Source organism: Hibiscus syriacus, unplaced genomic scaffold (genome assembly GCF_006381635.1).
Source record: "Hibiscus syriacus cultivar Baekdansim isolate YM2019G1 unplaced genomic scaffold, ASM638163v2 tig00018093_pilon, whole genome shotgun sequence".
NCBI classification, from domain to species: Eukaryota; Viridiplantae; Streptophyta; class Magnoliopsida; order Malvales; family Malvaceae; genus Hibiscus; species Hibiscus syriacus.
In genome coordinates this window covers 39,861-67,495 of record NW_024062429.1, presented here as the reverse complement: position 1 = coordinate 67,495, position 27,635 = coordinate 39,861, and the positions used below count along the sequence as shown (strand labels likewise).

The window sequence follows — 27,635 nt, the reverse complement described above, 5'->3', positions numbered from 1 at the left end:
GGACTCCAGAATGCCAAGAGAGTTTTGAAATGTTAAAGAAGATTTTAACCGAAGCTTCAGTCTTAGTTCAACCCGAATATGGCAAGAACTATGTAGTATATAGTGATATGTCCCATAATTGTTTGGGATGTGTGTTGATGCAAGAAGGAAGGTAGTAGCTTATGCATCGAGACAGTTAAAACCACATGAGAAGAATTATCCGACACATGATCTGGAGATGGTTGCAGTAGTGTTCGCTCTTAAGATTTGATGTCACTACTTGTATGGTGAACTTTGCTACTTATATATTGATCATAAGAGTTTAAAGTACTTGATGACTCAGAAAGAATTGAATTTAAGACAGAGAATGTGGGTGGAATTTCTCAAGGATTAGGATGTGGTAATTGATTTCCATCCGGGAAAAACAAATGTGGTAGCGGATGCTTAAGTCGGAAGACGTTTGCAGCCTTGCGAGCTTTAGATGCCATACTATCATTAAATGGAGATGGTGCATTATGTGCGGAATTGACTCTCAAGCCATCATGGCTAGATCGAATTAAGGAATTACAAAGTAAAGATGAAAAATGTTTAAGGAAGTTGCAATAAGTAGAAAAGGAGGAGATAAAATATTATGAGATCAAGTCTGATGGGAACTTGTATTACCGAGAGAGAGTGGTAATTCTGGATGATGATGAGTTAAAGAATGAATTGTTAACATAAGCTCATTGTATTCCATTGACGATTCATCCTGGAGGAAACAAAATGTATATGGACCTCAAGAGTCGATATTGGTGGTCAAGAATAAAGAGAAATATTACGGAATTTGTATATAAATGTTTGACTTGCCAGCAAGTCAAAGCTGAGCATCAGGTTCCGTCAGGACTGTTACAACCAATGTCTATTCCTCAGTGAAAATAGGAGAATATAACGATTGATTTGGTGACAGAGTTACCTTTAACTTCGAACAAAAGAGATTCAATATGGGTAATCATAGGTATATTGACTAAGTCAGCCCATTTCATCTCAGTAAGAACTGATTTTTCTATGGACAAATATGTTGAGTTATACATCAAAGAAATTATTAGATTGCATGGAGTGTCTGTTTCCATAGTTTCTGATCGATACCCTCGATTTACTTCGAGATTCTGGAAGACCTTGCATAGAGAGTTAGGCACTCGACTGAAATTTAGCACAACGTTTCATCATCAGACAGATGGACAGTCTGAGCGGACTATCCAAATTCTGGAAGATATGCTGAGAGCTTGTGTTATTGAGTTCAAAGGATCGTGGGAAAGATATTTACCACTTGTTGAGTTCTCTTACAACAATAGTTACTAATCAAACATCAAAATGGCCCCCTATTCTGGAAGACCTTGCATAGAGAGTTAGGCACTCGACTGAAATTTAGCACAACGTTTCATCATCAGACAGATGGACAGTCTGAGCGGACTATCCAAATTCTGGAAGATATGCTGAGAGCTTGTGTTATTGAGTTCAAAGGATCGTGGGAAAGATATTTACCACTTGTTGAGTTCTCTTACAACAATAGTTACTAATCAAACATCAAAATGGCCCCCTACGAAGCACTTTATGGAATGAGATATTGTACACCCTTGAATTGGTTCGATCTTAAAGATAGAGAAGTCATCGGTCCTTAGTTGATTTAGGAAGTGGAAGAAAATGTCCAAGTAATTCAGAGTAATCTCAAAGCAGTAGTTGATAGACAGAAATCATATGTGGATCTAAAGAGGAAGGAGGTAGAATATCAAGTTGGAGACACAATATTTTAAAAGTATCTTATTGGAAGAAGTTTTTGAGGTTTGGATGTAGGGGAAAACTTAGTCCTAGGTTTATTGGACCCTATGAGATTGTTAAGAGGGTGGGACCAATGATATATCAATTAGCTTTGCCACCTGAAATGGAAAAGATACATGATGTATTTCATGTTTCAATGCTTCGGAAGTATAGATCTGATCCCTCACATATCGTGACGCCAGAAGAGATCGAGGTTCAACTGGATTTTAGTTATAAAGAAGAACTAATTCAAATTTTAGCTCACAAGGTTAAGCAACTAAGGAACAAGTCTATTCCATTGGTCAAAGTCTTGTGGAAGAATCACAAGGTAGAGGAAGCAATGTGAGAGCGTGAAGAGGACATGAGGAATTAGTACCCCCATCTCTTTGTACAATAAAAATTCAAGGACGAATTTTCTTAAGGGGGAGATTTGTAATATCCTCAATATCGGGTTAGTGACTAAATTATTAAATTTTAGAATTTGGTGATTAAAGTAGAATAATTGAATAGTTTAAGGACTTGTATGGGAAATGTTGTGTAGGATTGAATTGCAAGGAATGAGGAATAAAAGGACAAGATGGTCATTTGTAATGAAATAATTAAATTATGTTATAGTTATATATTAACCCACTTGGAAATGGTAGGAAGCAAAAATCTAAGCTTCTAGAGTTCTCTTATTCTTCTCTTTTCTTCATACGTGAAGACTCAAGGAAAATGTGAGATTTCTTATTAGTTGATTTTTAGTTGAAATTTAAGTTGGGTTTTGCTCTTTAGATTATACTTAAGCTTAAGGAAAGCTTAAGTTACCTTAAAATTCAAAGATAAGAGAGTTATGTGGGATTAAAGAAAAGAGAGAAATAAGTGAAATCTTGATAGGAAGGTATTAATTAGATTTCAAGACTAAATTTGACTTGTCATTAGTGGAATTAAGGAGTATGAAGTGTTAGAATTGGATTTAGAACATGTTGAAAATTGAGTATGATTATGTAGAGAAGTGGATTTTTAAGTTAAGTATGTATTGAATGAGTAGAAAGTGAGTTTAGCATGTGTATGCGAGTTAATAATATGAAAGATGATGAAATATGAAGCAATTAAGCTAAAATAAAGTAATTTTTGGGCATAAAAAGTGATTTCTGGCCAAAGGGTATCGGTACCCATTCAACACGTACCAATACTTCAAGAGTAAAATTAAGAAAGATATTCAAGGGGTATCGATACCTGAAGAACAATATCGATACCAAGGGTACCGATACCTTAAGGAATGTATCGATACTACCTTTGAATGAAAAATTATAGAATGCAATATGAGTATTGATACCTAGGCATGATATCGATACCTTATATAGGGGAAGTATCGATACCCTATAGGGGGTACCGATACCTACTTTAAATAGAAAATGAATTTCGCCTTTCCTTTAATCTAAGAAATTAAAGATTAGAGTATACTAATTGGAATCTGATATGTATCAATGTATGATTATGTATATAGTGAACGTAACTCTGTTCTGGAGCAATCAAATAATTAAAAACGGTTGAGAGATAGAGAAGTTCTAGAATCGATTCAAGTCAAGCAAGGCTAAGGTGAGTACATACCCTAGATAGAGTTGTATGGAGATAAGACTTGTGATAAATATATCTCCTATAGTTGAATTCATGATTTCATATTCATGTAAATGCATATATATAACTATTATGGTTATATTGATTACATGCATAATTTATTCATGTTTTAATATGATATTATATGTGATGAATGACATCTTCAAAGGATAATTCTAACTTATGTATGAAAAGATAAAGGATCATATATTTGCATGTGATGTATTTATATGAGAAAGATAGAAGTGATTTGCAAATGTGACAGATACTCATAATTAAGTCCATGTTATATGATATGAGATCTGTAGGTATAATTGGCATGCCAAGAGTCGAGGGATTATTTGTGGTCCTTCGGGATATAGTGGTCCTTCGGGACAAATATTCAGTGCCCCTAGTGGGAATTTATTCGAACTGTGGTGACAACATTCATGTACAACCTCAGTGTACTCATGTACCTTCTGTTCTCAATAATGTATATGGACAATCAAAGATAAATTAAACTGAAACTCTCATAAGAAGTTAAGTTCCATTTTTTCATGTTATGAACATATATGTGATAGTTTAGTAATTATATGCAAATTGGAATATTATGATAGAATAATAGCAGTACATGTTCATTTTATGCCTCACTAGTATGTGACTTAGGGTGTAAGTTGTTTACACGTAAGCACCAAGAAACAAGAAGATCAGAATTAGGAGTTGCAAGGACATCATACCCTACTAGAAGATCATATCAGAAGTAATTGACAAAGTATGTATTTTATTGTATCAAGTGTGTTGACATGTAAAAAATTTGTGAATTACGAATGCTCTGGTTAATTTTGTATTATTTTGGTTTAACTTGTGCAAATTAACAACTTTTATTTTAATAAAAGTTTATATTTTCCTGATTTTTATAAGAGTCAAGTTTTGAAAAGTCAAATGTGACACCTCAGATTTATATCTGGGTCAGGTATGGGTTAGGGGTATTACAAATGGTAAACCAGTTGATTATTCAAACCTCCATGTATTTGGAAGTATCGTGTACGTGATGTACAATGCCCAATAAATTTAAAAGTTTGATCCAAAATCCAAGAAGCGCAAAGTCTTCAGGTATGCTATTGGAGTAATGGGTATCGCTTGTGGGATCCCACTGCCCACAAAGTGATTATCAGTAGGGATGCTATCTTTGTACAAGATAAACTAAAAAGAAAAGAAGAAGATGATAGCACTGAAAGAGAAAAGCCAGAGACTACACATATACAAGTTGAAAAGGAGTTTGAAAAAGGAGATTCTTCTGAAGTAGCACATGATGAAAAAAAACTAGAGAGTTCTGAATCTCCAACTATTTGTCAATCAGATCGTGTGAAAAGATGTCTCAATTGGCACTCAAATTATGTTATAAAAGGAAATATTGCATACTATCTTTTAACAAAAGACGATGAGTCATCAATAATCCAAGAGGCAATAAATAGTCCAGATGTTTTACCGTGGATGACGATGATACAAGAAGAAATTAAAGCCCTTTATAAAAATAATACATGGGACCTTGTGCCACTACCATAAGGAAGGAAGCCAATTGGTAACAAATGGGTCTTCAAAATCAAACAAAATTCTGATGATCAAGTGGAGAGGTATCGTGCAAGACTGGTGGTCAAAAGATATGCTCAAAAAGAATGTATTGATTTCAATGAAATCTTTTCTCCTATGGTTCGCCTAACAAAAGTTTAGGTAGTCTTGGCGATGTGTGATATATTGAACTTACATCTAGAGTAACTAGATGTTAAAACAACTTTTCTTCATGAAGATATTGAAGAATAGATTTACATGCTCCAGCATGAAAGTTTTGAAGAAATAGAAAAGAAGAACTTGGTTTGTAAGTTGAACAAATATATGTACGGTCTATAGTAGGCACCGATTTATTGGTATAAGAGATTCGATTCATTCATTTTGTGCCTTGGATACAATAGACTTAATGCAGACCCTTGTAGGTATTTCAAGAGATTTGGTGATAACGATTTTGTTATATTGTTTTTGTATGTGGATGACATGTTGCTTGCAGGCCCCCAACAAAGATCATATTAAAGATTTGAAGGCACAATTGGCTAGGGAATTTGAAATGAAGGAATTGGGACCAATAAATAAGATTTTAGGGATGTAAATTCATCGTGACAAAAGTAATAGGAAGATTTGGCTTTCACAAAAAAATTACTTAAAAAATCTTATCACGATTCAACATGCAAGATTGTAAGCCAATTTCTACTCCTCTTCCTATTAACTTCAAATTATCCTACAGTATGAGTCCTAGTAGTAAAGAAGAGAGGATAAAGATGTCTTGAGTACCATATGCATCAGTAGTGAGAAGTTTAATGTTCGCTATGATATGCACAAGACCAAACATTGCACAAGCAGTGGGAGTGATTAGTCGTACATGGCGAATCCAGAAAAAGAGCATTGGAATGCATTGAAAAGGACCCTAAGATACATCAAATGGACCTCAAATGTTGCATTATGTTACGAAGGATCAAATTTTCTTATTAATATGTATGTCGATTCTGACTATTCAGGGGATTTGGATAAAAACAAATCTATTACAAGATATGTGTTCAAAGTTGTTGGTGAAGCTATAAGTTGGGTTTCAAAACTGCTATCAGTTGTGGCTTCGTTAACAACAAAGACAGAATATGTAGTAGCTACACAAGCCAGTAAAGAATCAATTTGGTTGAAAATGCTATCGGATGAGCTCAGACAAAATCAAGAGTATATCTCTTTGTTTTAAAAAAGTTAGAGCGCCATGCATCTATCAAGGAATCCAATATTTCATTTAAGGACAAAACACATACGAGTTAATTATCATTTCGTTCGTGAAAAGGTGGAAGAAGGGACGGTAAATATCTAGAAAATTCATACCAAAGACAACATAGTAGATTTCATAACAAGGGCGATCAATGCTGATAAATTTACTTGGTGTTAATCCTCTTGTGGCCTGTTAGAGACGTAAGCAATATGAATAGTATAAGGTAGAAAGAATGATTTGAAGATATAATTGTTACAATGAAATCTTCAAGTGGGAGATTATTAAAAGTAAAAAAATGTGAGGTAATTTTCGGTGCATTAATGCACCGAATTATAGCAGAGTAAAAATTCAAGATTTGCTGCTGCAATTTATTTGATAATTTGGCATAGAAAAATTATTCATTTAGTCCCTAAAATGTATACTATTTACAAGGTTAGTCCTTAAGTTCAATTATAAATACCCTAGTCATTTTAACTTCAAAACCATCCCAAATCATTCCAACTTTCTTCCATTACTAGAGAAATTAGAGAGTTTTCTTGAGAGTTGTTTTCTCCTTTTTAACAAGAGAGAATTGTCATTGTTTTCTCATTGTTAGATCTAGAGAAGTTGTAATTCCTATTTTCTCATAGTGAAATTCTTTTACCTTTGCACGTGGTTTTTACCCTATATTATTTAGGGGGTTTTCACGTAAAATTTATGTCTTCTTTATCTTTATTTTTATTTTCTCAAATTATTAGTTGCAATTTTGTTCTGTCTGATGACCGTATTCTGCAATATATAATAATATATTTATGATTTTTTTGGAAATATTTATGAAAATTTATTTTAATTAGTTAAACTTTTCAATGTATATTGTAAGAATGTTATTTACGGTTTTTTATTTGTGAACGTTACAAAAAAATTATTTAATTTTTGGTTGCCATAGTGTTTTTAATATTTATGAATGTTGAGAACATTTTATGATTTCATTTTATTTAAATATGATTATATTGGGAGAATATTCGATTTTTTTACAAGAAGTTTATAAAGTATTATTCTGTGAACTAAAAATATCGAAGTTGATAAAGCTGGAAATGACTCTGCTAAGGCTAATCAGAGCACTCTCTCAGCAAAGACAAATTTAATGCCTCGTTAAGCCAAATTCAAGTTATATTGCCAATGTCATTATTTTGCAAAGCCAAAGTTTCAATGAATCAAGCTTCAATTTCCATGATAATCACCTTAAAAATTTTGTGGTAATTATATTGTATTGTTTGAGACAAAGTATTAGAAAAATGAGAGATTTGAGAATAGGATTTTTTAAGTTGATGAACATGTATGTGTATTGTTGTGCAAAACTAATGTTTACCTACGACAACATGATGTTGCTGCACAATTAGTACAGATACCCTACTAACTAAATCTGGGGATGAAAGGATGTCTCCCATAATACCTAATTCTGGGAATTCACTCCATTCCGTTAAACCCTTTGTTTGGACCGAATCCACCCCGTAGTGTCTACCGACGATCATCAAGTCAAAGTCATCCATAACCGATCGAACGATAGTCGCAGTTTGCGGTCCATTGTTCGAAACTTCTCCTATATACATTATGTTACTAACTTCATTTTGCTTGACACCTTTCAATATCTCAGTATCAAGCATCATGTCCCAGTCGACATTACCGCGGTCTTTTTCAGAAAGGAGATGGATGACGGTCAACTTCACGGTAGGGTCACGGGCCATGCGTTTAGCTAATGTTAAAGCCTCCCGGTCGTCTTTGCCGCCTATGAAGAGCATGCCAATGGAGTAAAACGATGACCTCGACAACGACAGTTTTCTCCCGCGGTCAACAAGAATCCCTATCGAGCAAGGGGCTCGATCCAGGACGTTGCGATTCAGGTTCCTTATCACACTGTTTTCAGCTTCAACAGAACCTTCAATACACCACTTTCTATGGAATGGAAGAAGTAGGAAGGATATTTGGTTGTCGAGGACCAGATTGCAGATATCCTCGTGCATGAGTTTAGGCGGAGAGATTGCTGTGAATGCATTTACTTTGACCAATCCCCAATTGTTTTGCTCATAATGATTGAAAGCAACAATGTGTTCAAAGGAACCCACCGCTCCATTTTTGTGGTGAGCTATAAAAACCGGAGAGTCACGACCAGCAAGTTGGATGAGGTGAAGGGCGTAAACAAAATTAGGACTCTGTTTTGTAGGGCAGGTGATATCGAGCACGTCTATCAAGGGTTGGACATGTTCAGGTGTATGGATACATGCGAGAATTCGGAGTTCAGCATTGGGTTTTAAGTGCACCATGCTTCTTTTCTGATGGACCGCATGTTTTCTGGAAACGGGGTCGTAAAGGTGCTTCACCAGGATCGGGATTATAGTTGCATTTACTAGAATTAAAATGGAAAACTTACTAAAAGTTTTCTCTGAGATCACCTGGGGGAGAAATGAAAAAGAGAATTAGCGCTTAATGAAACAAAATCACTGAGATTTTTAGTTTTGTGCCGACCTTAACGTCTCTGAAATTAGTGAAATAGGAGAGCTCGATTACGCCTTTGCTGCTCATGATGAGAGCAAAAGCCAATGAGTCCCTCCACGTCGTCGTGTTCCAAAATGAAGCTACGAAACAGGTTATAAACTTGGTAATGAATGCCAGAATGGGAAAAATGATTGAAAATCCGACTGCAGCCTCATGAGTGAACACTTTCATTGGATCAACTCTCATTGTTGATGTGGTTACGAAAACCACTAGAAAGAAACCGTTGGCGAAACACTCAAACTTGTCTACCAGGGCAGATCCAATGGGCGGTCCGTCGGGGACAGCAAAACCAAAGAGAAAAACACCGAATAAAGGAGATTCATTGTACCAATGGGTAAATACGCCACACCCTAAAGCTAACATCAAGATGATTGTAATGTGTACTTCATTTATCGGCCTTCCTTCCGGTGTTTGTTTAATCATCCAAAACATCAATGGACGAAACACGCAAAAAAGAACTACGATGAAAAGAACCATTAGTCCTGCTTGCTTTACCGCCATTGACGGCAACAAAATCCAATTTTTTGCGAAGGTAATAAGGAACATTATAACTAAGTTGCACAAGTCACATATGGCTGCCGACGATAGAGCCAGGCGCCCCAGTTCTGAATTTACAATCTTGAGCTCGCTGAGAAGGCACGCGACCACCGAAAATGCTGTTAAAGATTCAACAGTTATTCCCAAGAAGCGTTCAACTTTTAACACAATAGTTTCATCAGGTTTTTTGTAGGCCTCGTAAACAATTAAACCAACCAAAAAAGGACATAAAACGGAGGCAAAGCCTATCACTGTGGCTCTCCTTGTTGTCCTAAATGCCATCTTGACGTCCATTTTCACTCCCATCAGAAACAAAAACATGCCGAAACCGAAGATCGCTACATTATCAAGCATTTTAATACCTACTTCCTGAGTATACACTTTGGCAGTGAATCCTCCTGCTTTCTTCATTATTGTAGGGCCCAAGATAATGCCGGCCTAGTCCACACGAAAGAAATTAATCACAAAACAAATTCATCACAAAACAACCTAGGGTCCCGGTTGCTTGGCTTGCATGTTAACCCGAAAATATATATACATAGCAAGGAAAGAGGTAATTAATCAACTTACAAACATTTGTGAGGCAAAGAAAGTGATTCCAAGAGGCTTGAGGATGGCATAAATGAGATGTGTGACTGCGAATATCAAGAGCATCTGTATCTCTAAAAGAGGTAAAGAATACTTGAAAAATATCTGATGGAGAAGCCAGGCTTTCCCATATGCCATAGGAATTTACCATGGACGGGAAACTCAGGCAAATTTCATGTGTTTCACTTCCGTGAGGAAGAGGATGTCGTGGTGCTACTGCTTCAGCCATGGACGCCGTTGCTGTTTCTACATTTCATTATTTATCGTTTATTTATATATTTTGTGAATGCAAAGAACCAACTTAAAATTTCTAGTTACAGCAATCTTCTTTGAGACAAAGTTGGCAAACAATTTTTGTTTTTGTTTTCTAGCTAATATTAACTATTTCTAGTTATTAACTCCAAAATATAAAAAAAATCCAAATTCTATTTGTTTTAGCAGATTTTGGGTTTGGTTCAATTTTTTACTCCATCTATTATTTTGTTCAACGCTAATTAGTTGTAAATAGTAGTAAATAAATTTTGGTTACGAACCAAGGCAATTTAATTTTGAATTAAATGGGAGAATCAGTTAAAACATATTATTAAAGTAATTTTTATTAGTCTAGGGTGAATACAAGATAGTATATGTTTAAAAATTCTCAATCATTTGACATTAAACGCTCATACTTCTTCATATTCAGTGCTCGAACCCAAAACCTCAACAAAAACAAAAATTTCTTAATCACTAAAGTCACTTGATTCGTGCTTAAAATAATCTTTTGTTAATTTTTATATCACTGATCGAATTAATTCACTTTATATAAATGTTATAATATCGGAACGATGATTATCGGAAAACAAATAAATACAATTGAAAAGGAAAAAACAAAAAATACCAGAATTTATGTGGAAACCCCAAAAAGGAAAAACCACGGGCAAAGGATAAATTTTCACTAATATGAAGGAAGAAAATACAAGAGGATTTTGGTGAAAGAAATTGATATCTAACTCTAACCCTTAATATCTATTTATAGGGATAGATACTTGATTACAAAAGAAAACTAAATAAAGTATAAATATATTTTAATAAAGTTTTCTATTTTAATCAAATTGATTTGTGTCACTTTGAATTCGACTCAAACTCTAACAATAAATATATTAAATTCATTTATCTTAAGTATATTCTCAAACCCAAATAATATACCTATTATTAACTCGTACACAATTATATTTCCAAACTTTAGATTTTTAATATTTTTAATCAGATTGTTTGATTATACACCTCTAATTATACATTAAAATAATATATATATATATAATATAAAAGTATTTTGGTGACTTGAAAATAACATATTTTTTATAAGTTTTGATTTATAGATACTTAATTTTGTGATTCTATCAAATTGTTATATGTTTTTGTTTGTTTATTTGTAATGACGTGAATTGGTATTGTCAAGTCGTACAATTTTATCATTTTCCTTTTATGCAGGTATTATAGCCTTTAATTTCTACTAATAATGAATTATATTTGCTGAGAAAAAAGAAAATAATTGCGATTAATTATTAATATGACTTTGACACGGCTAATATAGATTGATACTAAGACAGTACATGTTTAAGTCGTATCAAGATTTTATTTTTATTAATAGTAGATTATTAAATAAAATTTAAATGGATAAATATTAAAACAATATACAAATTTTGTTTTTATAATTATATATAATTATTTTTTAATAATTTGGTTTGATTATAAGGTTGTATACATTCATAATCTTACGTAATCATTGAAAACGCACACACCTGTAAACGTAATTGCTCGAACCTAAAATCTAAAAAAAAAGAACTAACGTTCGTCAAACTATTGAGAACACTTAATAGATTCATAATCATAAATAAAATAAATTAAAAAGTATAGATATAAATTTAAAAAGAAACGTTGGTTGACTATCGAATGCTAATATTCCTTGCTTTCAATTTATTTTTCATGTCACATCTTTAATTTTTATTTTTTAATTTCTAATAACTCTGGTTTCATGTTATGATTTTCTCTATTTTTATGATATATTTTTTCTTTCTTTCGACACGTTTTACATCTTTTCTATATGTTATATGATCGTTCTTTTTTATTTAATTCTTTAAGGGTTAGATTTGACATCACCAGAGGTGGTATTAAGAATTTATTATAGCAGAGATTTTAATTTCCATAAATATAATTTTTTAATATATATATATTTAATATTAATTAATACTTAAAAATATAATTGACGGACGCCAAGGCTCCCCTTGACCCATGAAGTTCTGCCCCTGGACATTACCCCACTGATCTAGATGTCACATATTTGTTATCTTGTTGATCTTATATGTTTTGTACCCTTAGAGTGGATTTGGATACACATATTGTGTTTGTGGACAATTTTCTCACGACGTTCTATTTTTATTTGCGATTATCAATGGTCTTTAGTTTGATCTTCTATTATGATTTATTTACCAATATAGTTAGGTCACTTTGTATCTATATTTTATTTGAGTTTTTTTTATGACTTTCAATCTTTTCAAGTAATTGTGGCTATGATTTTTTCACAATAAAATTAAATTTCATTTAGGAAATTAATACTAGCCAAATGCCAAAAAAATGTCAATTGTTGCTTCAAAGAAGAAAAAAAAACAAGAACAATCATTCGATTACACCTCAAGGAAAATAATGCCTAAAGCAAATGAAACACCAAAACACGATATAAGCATACGTACAACGACAATACTCATATTTGAAAAACAACTAGCCAAGCCCTACTAGAATCTAGCAAAAATCGTATTTAAAGCATCCTCATCCGACATAACTCCCAATCTCCAAAAAAATGACCACACTTTATTTGAAAATATAAAACACGAGCACACAAGAAAACTTGAGAAACCAAAAAAGACTTGATCCAATTATCTCAACTAGAAACTCATTGGATGACTCACAACCAAACATCAAACCCAACTCCCTAAGCAAATGAACCGAAAAAACATTGGAGAAAGAACTTCATGGCAACAACAATCACTGATTCGAACTAAAACCCACACCAAAGGCTGATCATAACAGCTCCAATCAGGGCCGGTCCTAATATTTTAAGGGGCCTAGACAAAAAAATATAAGGGCCCTAAAAAATGGGTGCAAGCATGGTATAAAATATAACGGCCCCTAGTGTATAGTGGAGCGGACAAAAGCATGCCGTATTCAGAAACAGATTGGAAAATCAATGAAAATTGGAAAATAACTTGGGCCTCCTAACCTGGCCCCCTCCGTTGAATCCCGTTGAAATGTCAGAAACAAGCATGATAAATCATAAGCTCGTTAAAATGGTAAATCATAAGTGTGTGAAACACATGTATGTTATATCATAAGAATAGACCCCTCCAAATCTGGGCCCTAGGCGGTCGCCCCCCTCGCCTACCCTCAGGGCCGGGCCTGGCTCCAATGTATAAACCGACACTACAAACGCTCACCAACAAGACATCACTACAATCTAGCAAGTTCAAACACTTCTTGTCCGTCTCCCTCAATACTAAAACCAAGTTTTTTCGCAAACTCACAAGCTAGATTTGCTTCCTTTAACATTACTCTCTTTCGATTACTAAAATTTGAATTCGAAAGAGATGCAAAACTCACATCCAACTTCACCGCCTTACGAGCCTTACTTGATTGTTTCTTCTTGGCTCAATTTGTATCTGTAGTTATAGGAAATGTTCTAATTATGATTGTGAACTTTCACTGTAATTTTATTTTTTTAATAAAATTAGTGACTTCTATTTACATATAAAAAATAAATTCAATAACACATTACATATTCGATAGAAGTTCAAGGATATTTTTATATAAATTCAGAACCAGTGTATCACAATATATAAACTTTGTTTCTTAAGAAAGAATTTGACATAATGGGTTTCTTTAGGAGAAAAAAAGTGTTTTTTTTTATAAGTTTAAGGGTTACTTTTGTCCCTATAGTAGACTCAATTTATCATTTTCGCCCTATCGTATTTTCGCATCAATTTATCCTCAATGTTGGCATAAACCTTAAGTTAAAGTGTAGGGTTTAAGGTTTATAATTTAGGGTTTTGAGTTAGGGGTAGGTATAAAATGATGGAATTTAGCAACTTCGATGACTAAATTGATGTGAAAATACGATATAGACGAAAGTAATAAATTAGGTCTACTATAGGGACAAAACTTACCCTTTTGCCTTTTTATATTATTGATTATGTTATAATTAGTGTTGTATTTAGGTTAATTATTTATTTATTTAATTTTGCTCAATAATAGCATTTTATTAGAAAAAACAAACCTTAACTATATGCCTCATTAAAAACTTTCCTGTGAAACTAAATGTTAGGTATGATTTTGAAAAAAAATAAAACTTTAGATATTAAAACTAATCAAAACTGATAATTTAGGTACTAAATGTATAATTTATCCCTAAAATTAAAACGATGCATTTTATAATACATTATATATTAGTCAATAGTAAAAATCAAGCTATAGTAGATTTATGACATATTTAGCATATTATTAGTATATAGTTGCCTTTTCCCGATTGTTCGACCACGTGATAGTTCCTTCAGCCATCGGCAAATCCATTAATTCATCCCTTTGAATGATATCATACCTGTTAGTGAGGAGGGTGTGTCTGCCATATTTTGATGTCTCAACTGGGTGTTAGCTTTATAAGCTTTTTATTCAGTGCATGAATCCGTGTTGGTGGCTTTGATAGAAAGGAAGGCATGTAAGCTAAAAGTAGGAAATGGTGAAGTTTAGCTTGTGGTGCATGTATGTATGTATGTTCGACCCGATTATATACCCAAAAAACCTTTCATTTTCTGTCCGATCTGCTTGTTTTTCTAGAGAACATGGCTTTTTACCTTTTATCCTACACTATCCCAAGGCTTTGTTTACCATAGCCTTGTTGTAGGGGTGCTGGGTGTGAAGTCACGTGGTTCATCCTATTTACCCTACCTTTCAGAAAGAAAAATAGATATGGCCCGTGAGTAGGACCTTGGTATCTTAATTAATTAGTCCTTATCATATACCATGGGCTGAATAACATTCTGTGCCCCTCAGGAGGTTAAAATTACGGATCGGACGGTAGTGGATGACCAATGTTTGATAATTAGATGTAGATTGGTTCAATGTATTTTTGTGATAAATTAAAAAGGAAGAAACATGACGCAATCACGGGCAAAATGATTGTTCTTAGAAAATATGAAGTGAAAGGATATGTCAATTAAATATGTCATTAATGCACTCTACTTACTTTTTCTCTTTAAATTATGAATTCATTTTGAAGGTCGCATTTGGATCATGGTTTTATTGAATTCATTAATGATCTGCTCGGTTTTGCTTTCTTTCAGACAAGATATGCAGGCAACTGTAAACACCGGACGAACAAAGATTTGTAGTGTTCAATTACCTGACACGGTTGAAACATCAAATTAGTTGACATCTTGCTGGGTACAGATTGTGTCTGTTTTAGAGCAATGGTTAGTTCAAGTTAAAGAAATCACAGAAGGTCAACCGAATAGAGCATTAATGAACTAAATAGATATACAACTTAGTAGACATGTGCAAAAATAATAATGCACTCAATAGATCACCAAAACTAGTTGTCGACACCGTTTTTCGCCCGGGAGGGAAAAGACAGATATTGACTCGGGGGTTTTCTCTTTGAAAATATTTATCAAATGTGAGGAGTCGCCACCAATTATTTAAGGTGCGATCGAGGCACCATAAAAACTGGATGATTTTAATACAACATTTTATATTTATCAAAATATCGAGTTTTGGGGTCTACGAAAATCCAGAAATCAGGTTCGGGAGTCGGTTACGCGTGGGGAAGGATTAGCACCCCACAAGCATCCAAAACTTGGTACCTAATTGATTATCCTATATTTAAAATCGAAAATTTTGAGTTCAATCTTTATTTAATATAAAAATCATTAAGGATGCAAAGTTGAAAAGGGTATTCGTTTATTGAGACCGATAGCATTGCCCCCGAGCGTAAATGCGGGAGATCAACTATTGTGCCTAATAACCGAACATTGCCTCGTTTTTAGAAAACATGATGCGGTTTTGAAAAAGATGTCGACTTGTTTAGGGAATCATCAGTAGTCATCCCCTAAGCGTGATCGCGGGATATATACTATTAATTACTTAAATAAGTGAACAGCGCCTTAGTGTTAAAATAAAATGCAATCAAACAAAATTTTATTCATAACTAAAAGTAAATTAAGGCTTTCTAGCTTAAAGTGTCAAATTATGAAAATTAAGAAACCTAGGGGGCTCAAGTCTAAAAATGTAGGCTCTACTATTTATCCTATTTGATTTTAATTAATTATTGAATCGAATAACCGAGATGGCCCCTCGAGCGTTTACGTGAGGGCTAACTCGAATTATCCCCTAAATTAAAAGACTAGTTTGAAATCTAAGCTAAAATGGAGGCTCTATTTAACCTATTTAATTATGTCAATATTAAAAGTCTAATTGAAGTTCGGGGATTAAAATGGTCAAAGTCTAAAGTATCAAGTTCTAAAAGATTTAAAAGTCTAGGGATCTAAATCGAAAATTTCTAAAGTCAATGATTAATTCTAAACTAAATACCTAATTATTATCTAAATTATTAAACCTAAAATAATTTTTAGAAAATATTAATTATTAATATATTTTAAAAGTTGAGCAATCGATTCGAGTAATCGAGCATCTTATGTGAAAATTCGACTCAAATTACTCCCTAATTAAAACTAATGTGAAATCTTAATTTCTAAGTTTGATTCAAACATTAATCTAATTTAAAATTAAATTTAAGAATTTAAACTATGAAGTAATCAAAACAAATAACAAACTTAATTAAAAAAATAAAACAACAAATAATAAAAAACAGTAAAAATAAAATAAACTTAAACATAAACATAAGGACTAGATTAAAATAAATTTTAAATTAAACAACTAAAATGAAACAAAATAAAAAAAAAGTTAGTGACTAAAATTTTAAAACACACTAAAAGTATAGGGGCTAAATAACAATCATTCATTTTCAAGTCTAAATTAAATAAAAATAAAAAAATTATAGAATCAGCCCAATCAAATTGAAAAAAAACAAAATAACCACTGTAGGTGACCAAAATGCGAAAAACTAAACTCAGGGGAACCTACATATGATTTTTCCTTAGACAGATGGCTAAAACGCATAACAGGCTAAAACAGATGACCAAAAACTGAATTAGACCCTACCTTAGTGACCTGGACACAAAATTTCTAAAGTACAGGGACCTGTGGGAAATTAACCCACGATATAGTGACCAAAACGCAAAATCACGCTAAAGGGGTAGGGACCCTAGCGGGATTAACCCAAAAATTAGAACAAGTTAAAATTCTCCCCCTGCTTCGTTTCTGCCCGTGAAATCCAAAACCAAACCTAAAAATATTTTTTTAGCTCCTCTTTCCCCCTCTTCAACAAGAACGGCGGCACCCACCGTGGGGCCTTAGACTGACGACGCTCCGGTCTCAACAAAACACTCCGGCGGCAGCAAGGTTAACTCTAAATCTCTACTCTTATTTATTTTTTTTAATCGTAAAATTTGCATAAACAGAAAACTAAACTACGAATTTAACTATGTTTTTTACATTCTAATAACTTAGCAAATGTATCAAGAATGAAAAAAACTAGAATACCTTTTGCTTGAGAAATAATCTGACTCTTTTTTTATTACTGAGAAAATTCGGTTCTTGATAAAAAAATCCCCCTCCATTACACTGATTTGGGGTTTTTATAACCCATTACATATGTAAAAAAAATTGTTGTTGGTGGATGTGTTGGAGGGCATGGGCAGCAGCTTTGGCGTGGAGCAGGATCGGAATCTGTGGAGGCATGGGCACAGGATGGGATTTGATTAAAGGGCATGGGCAAGAAATGTGTGTGATTAAAAAATGGTGCTCACACTAGCCTACAACAATGTTTGATTTAGGCCAAGCATTGAACTTCTTCAGCATATACGAAATGGCTTGTAGGTTAACCGAGGGAAAAAGTAAAGCTCATTGCGCTACATCGGCATTCTCGTCTGTGTCTAAAAATGTCAATAAATTAACACAAGAAACATAACTGACACAAACAACTAAACAAATAAAATTTCTTGTTTGTGTTCAAGAAATGTTAATAAATGTAGATTATTCGTGTTCATTTGTTAAAATAGTTAACGAATGCAAATAAACACAAGCAAACGTAAACAACCATAAACGAAAAAAAACTAAAATGCAACTTTCTTTTAAATCAAGCAAAAAATATTAAAAAATATAAATCAACGAACATAAATATAAATTTAATCAAACGAATATAAACGAATGAATTAGTGAATGTAAACAAACAGATTACTTAATGTTCACGAACATAAATGAACGAATAAACTTACAAGCTCTTTGTTCGGATTTGTTCATTTAATTAAACAAACAAGATTGTTCATATTCGTTCCTTAACTAATCGAACTTTCTACCGAACAGTGCAGCATTCTGTTCGGTTACAGGAATATATGAACCCATAGATTCAGGGATGAAACGGAAAATTCCGAGCACAAGCTCTCATCTATGCAGGCTAACAAATACAAACTGATCAAGGAACATTGATGCAGGCAAGCAATTATTCCTTATTCATCATCGCCAACTTAGCTCTTAAGCATCTTAAATTCTTAATACTCTCTTTGCATCTTACGATTTGCATGTACACTTAAACTACCTACAGAGATAATTTCTACACAGCATCTGCATTGCATTTCCGATTGCGAGTCCTTCTAAAATAACATTCTAATGAAACTAAACATGTCTAAATGCATCTTCTTCTACCCCACCCATCATCTCCTAAAAGTTCATATAAAGATGACAATGATAGCACCATTACTAACAACAATTCTCTAATAATATTAATTGAATAGAGATTTACCTTCAGCTTCTTCTTCTTCCTCAGCATCGGCTTCGTACTCTTCTCCATACCTTCCATTCAGATAGTCCACCGTATCCAGTGTCAGCACCAGATTCTCGCAATTCAAAATGTCGAATAGATTATGAGTCCTCGGCGTCAACATTCTCAAAGTCCCGATATTCCGACTTGATTTATCAACTTTTTCCGGCACATCCATCATCAAAAACATAGATTTCTGCTTCGGGTCCAATCCCCATCCCTTCAACGCCTCGATGAAATCTTTGGTCTTCGGCTTCTCGAATTCATCTCCGAAATCTTGCACGACTATCGTGTTCTCAGTCGAACTGGACAATGCCGTCGAAATCGCCGACCTTTTCTCCTTCTTGTTGATTTTAATGGACCAGTCTCTGGTTTTAGGTCCAAATATAACACCACCTCCGGGACGGAGCGGACTACGCATAGACCCACGACGTGCCCGTCCGGTTTTCTTCTGGGGGTAGGGCTTTTTCCCGCCACCACGAACTTCGCTGCGGGTGAGAGTGGAGGCGGTGCCGTGACGCTTGTTTTTTGTAGGTCGGTGATGATTGCTCGGTGAATGACGGCTCAGGCGGTTTCAGGTGGAGCGGACTTGAGGTCGAAATTGGTTTCGCCGACTTTTTCGCCGGTGAAGGATAAAATGGGGAGAGTGGAAAGCTTGGAAGAAATGGGAAGAGTGGGTTTTGAAGAAGAGGATTTGGAAGAGAGGGAAACGAAAGTTGGGACTTTTTGGAGGGAGAAGAGAGGAAAAGGGAGGAAGAGAAGAAGGAAAATGAAGAGGAGATTGTTACAGCTGAAGTCGCCATTTTCGTGTTGTTTGAATTTTGGGAAGAGAAAGGATAAGCCAAGAAGACTAATGTTTCTTATCGAATGCCTCTGGCATCGAATTATGTAATGGAATATAAATGAAAAATGTTGTATAATTATAGCACAATGTGCATTTTAATTCATATATATCTTTAATATCATGCCTTAATTACCCGGATTTACACAATCATAATTTAAAAGATTATGCATATTCAAATTCACAATATCAATTAAGTCCCAATCAATCTCTAAAATGAAATTAAAAAAAAAAACTTTGTTCATCCTCCTATAACAAGCAAAAGAGAAAACAGATTAAAGGAAGCTACTCTCTGCTTGTTACCATCGTTATACCCGACAACCTTAATCTCACTCATGTAAGATTACTTCTTTTAGGTATTGGCTGCTCTAAGCGTGGCTAATTCTGTGGTTTTTCTGGGCATGGCCGAATGGTACACTTATAAAACTGCAGTGGTCTCTGTGCATCAGAAAGGAGTAAAATAAGCACAAATGTAAAAACTTTGTGAATAAACAAGACCACTCTTTTATTTTCTACATGGTAGAGTTTTGACAACTTCACAAACATTATAGGTAGATTTGTAGATTCTTATATAGTATAACTCTCTCACCGGACATACACAAGTTGACTTAGAGCCCAATAAGAATATTAAATTGTAGTCCACGTGGACTATGTTAATTTTTATAATGTCTTTTCTCGTTCATGCTTTATTTATTTAGTGTTGTGTTTGTATAGAGAGAGAGAGAGAGAGAGAGAGAGAGAGAGAGAGAGAGAGAGAGAGAGAGAGAGAGAGAGAGAAAGATGGTCTAAGGAAAGGTAAATCCAGTAAGAAAATTCTGCCAAATTTTCCATAAAAGAAGAGAAGACATGTATGTTCAACAAAACTGCAATTCTCCTACTTGTTATCTCTGCAAAAAGAGGGACAACTTAACATAGCCTGAATTGATACTTGTTTCAACAGCCTCATCCCACACTAAAACACACACACGCACAACATTTGGTGGAATTGGTGTTCCCTGCTAAATGCCCTTATTTTACATATTGCCTTTCTTGGCTTCAGTGTAGAGAACCACCCCTGCTACCGTGAGAGAGTACCCGAGCATCCCTGCAACTGATACCGGGTTTTTGAATATCAAGATCGATATAACCACAGCCACCGCCCCTTTCGCATTTCCTAACACCTGAAACAACCACCATGCTTAGGATTACGCTTACTCGTAATTGCAGCAAAGTAATCATACCTGGAGAGTCAAGGGACTGGTATGCTTGGTGACCAAGAAATTAGCCAAGTTGACAAAATATGCAAGGGCAGAATTGAAGAGGAGATACAATAGGAACTTCCAATCATCTCTTGCAAGTGCAACAGTGATTCCAATCACACCTTGTTCCATGTAAATAGCTGCTGGGATAAGGACTATGACAGCTATAGGTGCCATGTTCATCAGCAAGTTCATGGAGTTGAGCTTTTCCCTAATAAAATAAACTACTATTGTCGGCTGCATTTCAAAAGAATGGTAAACACATCAATGTAGGTCCCTTACCCTTCGGAAGAAAGCAAAATCCCTTGAAGCACTGATTTAAGAGCCCTTGCAGCAGTGGCACCAATGCACATTATAAATCCAAACAGATGAAACAATGGTTCTCCCTTCATCCATGCATTTCCACCAGAACCAAATCAACAACCGGTTAATGGCAGGTCTTATGAAAATTTACGTAAACAAATCCAAGTATTGATCAAAATCTTAAAGGCTTACCCCGCTGGCAATAATTACACCTGCAATAACAGGGATAAGGGTTACATACGTAACCCAACCTTCTCTCTTGTAGGTCATCACGACCGCGAAAACCGCCGTGAAGAATGGCGTGGTGGCGCCCACGGCCTGGTTGAACGAAACCGGAAGGAATCTAAGTGAAATGTTCCCACCGACAACGGATAAACAAAAGATGATCCCCAAGGCGGATATCTTCAGCATCTGCAACCGCGACCTTACCCTTTGCAGAGGAGCTATTTTGAGCCATTCAACAGCGATGTAGCTCAGCAAAGAACAAGCCAACATGTGGCATAACGTGAGGAAAATCGGGTACTTGAACCCGTAATTGCTTAGCAAGAACTTGTTCAATAACAAGACCCCAATGTTCGAGGAGTACCATGCTGCAATTAGGCCGATCGTGAATAAACTTCTCATTGGATTTTGATTATAATTCTTCTAATTAGAAAGAAACAATTTTTTCCTGGTAATTTGATAAAAAGAGAAAAAAGTTGTTTTTTTTTCATAAAGATAATCCAATTCTTCAGAAGATGTAATAAAGAAGAAGTTGAACTATAATGGGATTGAAACACATAACTTGTTGCTGATCGTTGATATCAAGGATTATAGAGAATTTAGCATCAGAAGTTAGATGTTAAAGTAAAAAAAATGATTTTTGTGATGCATGAAGGAAAATTAGAGAACCTGAGGCGATGGTTTCTTTTCCTCAGGCTTTTTAGGAGCTTAAGTAGGAGAAGAGTTTTCTTCTTCTTCAAATTTCGTTACATTATATTCCTACTTATTTTATTGGAGAGAGAGAAAAATAGTAATTAAACCATCAATTTTTCCGTTTTCTTAGTTGTATCCTACAAAGACTTCCCGAGTATGTGGATTGCTGTGAATTGTAAGAATTTGTGTTAAGATATCAAGTTGGCTCAATGTATAAATTTTCTATATTACTATTTGAGGTATTTTTCATTCTTAAGGTTTAGCATTGATTAATCCAGACTGATCATGCTTAGACGTTTATATTCTTCGATTTGTAAGTGAAAATAAATTAAATTAGTATAATTGGTTGAGTTTATTTTGATTGATATTTTTTTAGATAAATTTAATATATTAATATCCTATAATACTCATTTTTCGTATTTATTATCGAACAGAAATATCATATAAAACTTTTAAAAACAATTCTTATTTCGAAAATCGGTAAAATTTTAATTTCTCTTAAAATCACTCATTTTTAACATCAAACATTAAAAAAATTTAATCTCATAAAATCAAAAAAAAAATTAACATTAAAATCATATTCGATTTTAGACAACAACAAAACAGTTTAATATTGTATCATATTCAAACAGCTTAAATAAAAATTTATATGTACTCTAATAAAATATAACGTTATCAAAACATAAAACTAAATTCTATATTTATAACTGTATTTTACTTACTAAAATTCACACATACAAACTAAACATCATAGACGTATAAACGTTTCAAATCTATTTTAATATTAAATATTAAAGCTGCCATGGAAAAAGGTGTGCTTACCATCACTGTTCCGAAGATGGAAGTGAAAAAGCCTGACGTTAAGGCTATTGATATTTCTGGCTAAAATCTTAAACTTGGATGTTATAACCGCAGATTACTCTGTTTGAACGTAATAAGCGGCTTTTGTCTTTGTCGGAGATGAGAGTTTCGGACTGTGAATCTTATGTTTGTGTAATTAAAGTACTGTGTGAAGATGTCAACATTGCTATGTAGAAAATAAAAGAGTAATCTTTTTGCTAATTCACATGTTCACTCTTCCCCGTTTACGATATTATAGATTATGTTTAGAACAGTAATTAACTCTTTCAAGAAAATTGGATGATAAGTTAAACAATTGCAGGTCATGTATATTTTCCAAGATAAAGAAACCCGTTACCTTCAGGCTTGTGTTATAAACATGATAAAATAGAGAAATCTTACATGAAATTGCTACTGAGCTGCTGTGATGCGTAAAATTGTGTTGCCGATGTCATGGTCCTTAGCATTCAAAAGCTTGTTCATTTCATTGGTTTTGATCTTCACAACCATTTCCCAAAGCTCTTGGCTGCAATGTGAAATGCAGATTCGTTTCAATCTGTCAAATCTTGGAGACAAGTGTAAGGAGAATTCAGTCTCCCAACCGGCGGTACAAGCCTACAACATGCAGGCAAGTCTCTGGTGTTATGTTATGTTTAATGAACCGTGTTCGAGTATAAGTGGATCTTGATTATAACCGTTGCCAAGCAGTGCATGAAGTGAACTAGTACCGTTTCATGAGCTTTTAACAGTTCAATGGCTGTCAACAACACCGCAGCTGGACCTCTTCACTTGATCATAACCCCAAAAGTAGCTTTTCTCTTGTCTTTAGAGGTGAAGATGTGTCGGTGTTACAGATACCTAAAGTGTAGTACAAATATAACAGCCAAACCCCCATGGGCGTACCTCCATGGTGCCCGTGCAAACCCCACCACATCATTACAAACATTGATAGAGTTCACTATCTGACAGCTTCACCATCTAAGGCGAAATGCAGCCCTCAACCACTTTAAAGCAAAAGGATCTGTCCTTCTTCAAGGTGGCAAGAAGCAGGAGAGAGACATATATATATATATATATATATACGTAGGCAGCTAATAACCTTGTTTTAGATATACCATTGCAGTTGTTTAATTAGTTTGAGCCGTCCGCTTGTTTTGATTTTGACATCAAAATCACGACCTGTTTGTTGACGGTTTTCATACAAAACTACAACTGTTTAGGTAGGTTATTAGGTGGTTGATCAAGACGTGTATGTCTCTATTTTATATACAAATTGCAGGAAATAAAACAGTCTTCCCTCACCTTTGATACATCACCTTAATTTAATATAATCCATATTATTCAAAACTTCAGTTTCATTAATATATCAGATCTGTAGCAAGCAAGAAAATTGCACCGATCAGGGGTTCATGGAGCAGATGATTTAGTTTGAAAAGACGGACTCAGTTTTGGGTTATGAACAGCGGAGCTTTCATATTTTGTCCCACCCACAAAAGCGACACAGGAAAGTGCGGGGCCACTAAATACATTTAAATTTCATCTCTAGTGTTACTTTTAAAAGTGATTAGTGCACTCCATTTTTCTCCTTTAAGCTGAACAATGATTACTTAGTGGAGCACTTTCTAGTGTACAAAGACTGATGGTAGTACAGAAAATGAAACCTCTACAAGTACAATCAACCCATCATGGGCGGCTAATTTCGTCTGCAATTCCCTTCTTATGTATATTGCTTTCGACAAGTCCAGCAAGAGCCATGCAACTAAGCAAAACCAAGATCATAATGAGGGGACACATGACGTTGTATTGGGGCAAAGATACAGAGGACATATTCCCAGGATGGTCCGGTCGAAGCTTCTACTCTTATTTGTTAGAGTTAATTTGGGTGTTTCTTCTTTCATTGATGGTGGAACGACTTTCCCACACTAGGTTTATCAAACAGGTCACCAACCACGTCGTGGCGGGGCTTTTGCGGACGCTCATGTATGCTATCAGGGTGGCTCTGGCTTACTTGGTGATGCTGGATGTAATGTCGAGAATACTAATGGATGGTGTTTTGATGCTCTGATTCTTCTGGTTTGTGCTTCTAGTGAAAAAACAGTTTTGTGTAGTCGTAATAAAAGAAATTTGGGTTTCCTTTGTTTGTTGGCCCAAAGGGTTAGAATACTGAAATCATTTCAATTATATAGTGTTGATTTGTTGAGCTTGTCGATAATTAAAAGTTATAAAATAACCTCTTAACTATAAGATGTTTTGTTAAGTCATTCAGTTATTAAAAGTTATAAAACAGTCATCCGACTATTCATATATTTTAAATTCGTCTTTTTTCATTAAATGATTGACGTTAGTCCAAGCTGGATGTTTAATCTAATGACTATGATATAATACAATATGATCTTAGAATCTCAAACGACTATCATATTCAAGTCAGCATGTTAATGTCCAACTTAGACGATCATCAATTTACTAACGGAAAATGACGAGTTTGAAACATATGTATATTTGAATGACCATTTTGTTACTTTTAATAGTGAAAAGACTCAACAAAACGACATTTTATAATCATATGATCATTTCCTAACTTTTAATTGTCGGATGATTCAATAAATCAATGCCTTATTTTACGTACTTTACCCAAAATTTTTTGGTTATTATTTGTTTTTATTTTGAATGGAAATGAGGCACACATGCCTTAGCTAATAGCTAATTACAAACAGTTCTAGGATGGGGCAGACTCGAGGTGTATCGGCCCAGAAGTTGAGAGATGGAAGCAGGAGAGGCTGGGACAGTGATTATTTATTATTATCTTTGGTTAAAATTATTAAACCTATAATGATAAAAGGGGCCCCCAACTACTCCTTCGACTGATGACTTCGATAAGTTACATATGCAACGTTAATGATCACTATGTATAGGGGTGTAAATAAGTCGAGTTGAGTTCGAGTATCGTTGAGCTCGACTCGACTCGAAAACTCTGAAATGAAACTCGACTCGACTCGAAAACTCGCGAGCTTAAAATTTGTAAGCTCGAATCAAACTCGAAATCCTGAATTGAAAGTCGTGACCAGCTCGAAAAGGCTTAAAATGAAAAAAAATCTTAAACTTAACTACATTAAATCCTGAAACTCAAAATCGAACCTGAACCATAAATACATGAAATCCTTATTGTATTTAAAAAAAATCAACATATTAATGTTAATATTATTAATAATTTATTTAAAAAAAATAAAATCTTAATATATTATATTTTTGAGCTACTCACGAGCTTTTTGAGTCGCTCACGATCTTTTCGAGTCGAGTATTAAGTAGCTTGTTTTGGGTCGTTAAGAATTCAAGTCGAGCTCGAGTCTATTCGATCCGAGTATTTATTGAGCCTTGACCGAGTCGATCTCAATTAGCTGACGATCTATTTCGTCTCATTTACAACCCTAACTGTATAGTCAGTAAAAACGAGATATGCCTCTCAATTAGTTTTACGAACTAGAAACTAATTTAGATAAAATCTACTATCTAAATATTTATCTTTGCCTCAGACTAAAACTTAACTACTTCTCAAATAAAGCTAGAGAAGAAACTTCCTCTTAGCACGTTGTGTACCGTCAAAACCACGTTGTTTGGTGTGGTATATCACTTTAACAATCATTAGTGAATACTCATATCATAGTATTGTTAGTGATTTAAGAGTGAGACGATATAATTAAAATGTAAGATCAAAATTAAATATTATAATTGATAAAATAAAAAATTTAATAATATAAACTAATTAATATATCGTTTCATTGATATCTAAAATAATTTTACTATTTTTTACAATATATCACATAATTTAACATTTTAAAAATGATATCTTCTGAGATAATATTAAATTACAAGGAGGGTAGATAAAATCCACCGAAAAAGTAAAACAGAACCCAATGAAAGCTAGAAAATAGGGGTAGTTCTGCTGTGCGTCGGTTAAAAAATGGTGTGACCAGTTAAAATTTAGATCGGTTATGATATATCATTCAACCAGAAATATTATCAAGTAAAATAACAAATTAGGTAGCGCTTATATAATGTAATAGGTAGCGCTTATATAAACAATAACATATTAGGTAGCGTTTATATAATGTAATAGGTAGCGCTTATATAATAAAATAGGTTAATTACTGGAAACATTATCAAGCACAATAACATATTAGGCAGTGCTTATATAATGTAATAGGTAATACTTATATTGACTTATTCTATCATAAAATCGGTATATTTATACCGGTAACATTGTAAATTTATTTTAATAAAATATAATAATCATAATTTTTTATTTATAAAATTATAGATATAATATTTTAATAATAGTATTGACATAAATAATATTAAATAAATTATTCTAATATTTTAAAAATAATATTATTATTTTGTTAATAAATAATATTATTTTATTGTATTTGATGCTTATAGTTATATTATAATTATGATTATTTTTCATCACTTCATTATGATTATTTTTTAAAATTATATTGTAATTGTATATAATTTTTTATTTTTTATTTTATTATTAGAAAGCTAATATCGAAATAGAAATACCGTGTCCTTTTTTCATTAGTTATATTGTGGCACCTTACAAACTAAAAAATTAAAATTAATTTGTATAATTTGTGTTTACTAATTTTATTATTAAAAAGTCTATTTTTACCGATTTTGTTATTGTTGGGCATAAAAAATCCGTAAAAATACCTAAAAATTATTATTTAT

The 27,635-nt window shown here is 33.7% G+C and overlaps 2 protein-coding genes and 1 pseudogene across 2 annotated transcripts; all 3 read right to left on the bottom strand.

Moving 5' to 3' along the window:
* Positions 1 to 7,485: 7,485 nt before the first annotated feature.
* Positions 7,486 to 10,034, bottom strand: LOC120209061 (cation/H(+) antiporter 4-like). The gene is made up of 3 exons (XM_039208140.1): positions 9,792 to 10,034; positions 8,693 to 9,655; positions 7,486 to 8,577 (listed from the first exon to the last, which is right to left on the bottom strand). The coding sequence occupies exons 1-3, from the start codon at positions 10,032 to 10,034 to the stop codon at positions 7,486 to 7,488; spliced, it is 2,298 nt and encodes a 765-aa protein (XP_039064071.1).
* A 631-nt stretch (positions 10,035 to 10,665) lies between these two features.
* Positions 10,666 to 19,585, bottom strand: LOC120209097 (annotated as a pseudogene).
* An 829-nt stretch (positions 19,586 to 20,414) lies between these two features.
* Positions 20,415 to 21,840, bottom strand: LOC120209096 (probable sugar phosphate/phosphate translocator At3g11320). Its single transcript, XM_039208159.1, has 4 exons — positions 21,342 to 21,840; positions 21,129 to 21,232; positions 20,829 to 21,057; positions 20,415 to 20,768 (listed from the first exon to the last, which is right to left on the bottom strand). The coding sequence occupies exons 1-4, from the start codon at positions 21,771 to 21,773 to the stop codon at positions 20,622 to 20,624; spliced, it is 912 nt and encodes a 303-aa protein (XP_039064090.1). The 5' UTR covers positions 21,774 to 21,840; the 3' UTR covers positions 20,415 to 20,621.
* Between the last annotated feature and the right edge of the window lie 5,795 nt (positions 21,841 to 27,635).

Bases quoted from the DNA above. Each gene is read 5' to 3' on its own strand.
- LOC120209096 (XM_039208159.1), bottom strand. From the start codon at position 21,773: ATGAGAAGTTTATTCACGATCGGCCTAATTGCAGCATGGTACTCCTCG. The intron at 21,058-21,128 runs GTAAGGGACCTA...TTATTTTATTAG, and splicing joins ATTTTGCTTTCTTCCGAAGG to GGAAAAGCTCAACTCCATGA. The intron at 20,769-20,828 runs GTATGATTACTT...TGGTTGTTTCAG, and splicing joins CCAGTCCCTTGACTCTCCAG to GTGTTAGGAAATGCGAAAGG.
- LOC120209061 (XM_039208140.1), bottom strand. From the start codon at position 10,034: ATGGCTGAAGCAGTAGCACCACGACATCCTCTTCCTCACGGAAGTGAA. The intron at 9,656-9,791 runs GTTTGTAAGTTG...CGTGTGGACTAG, and splicing joins ACTTTCTTTGCCTCACAAAT to GCCGGCATTATCTTGGGCCC. The intron at 8,578-8,692 runs GTAATCGAGCTC...TTTCTCCCCCAG, and splicing joins TCATCATGAGCAGCAAAGGC to GTGATCTCAGAGAAAACTTT.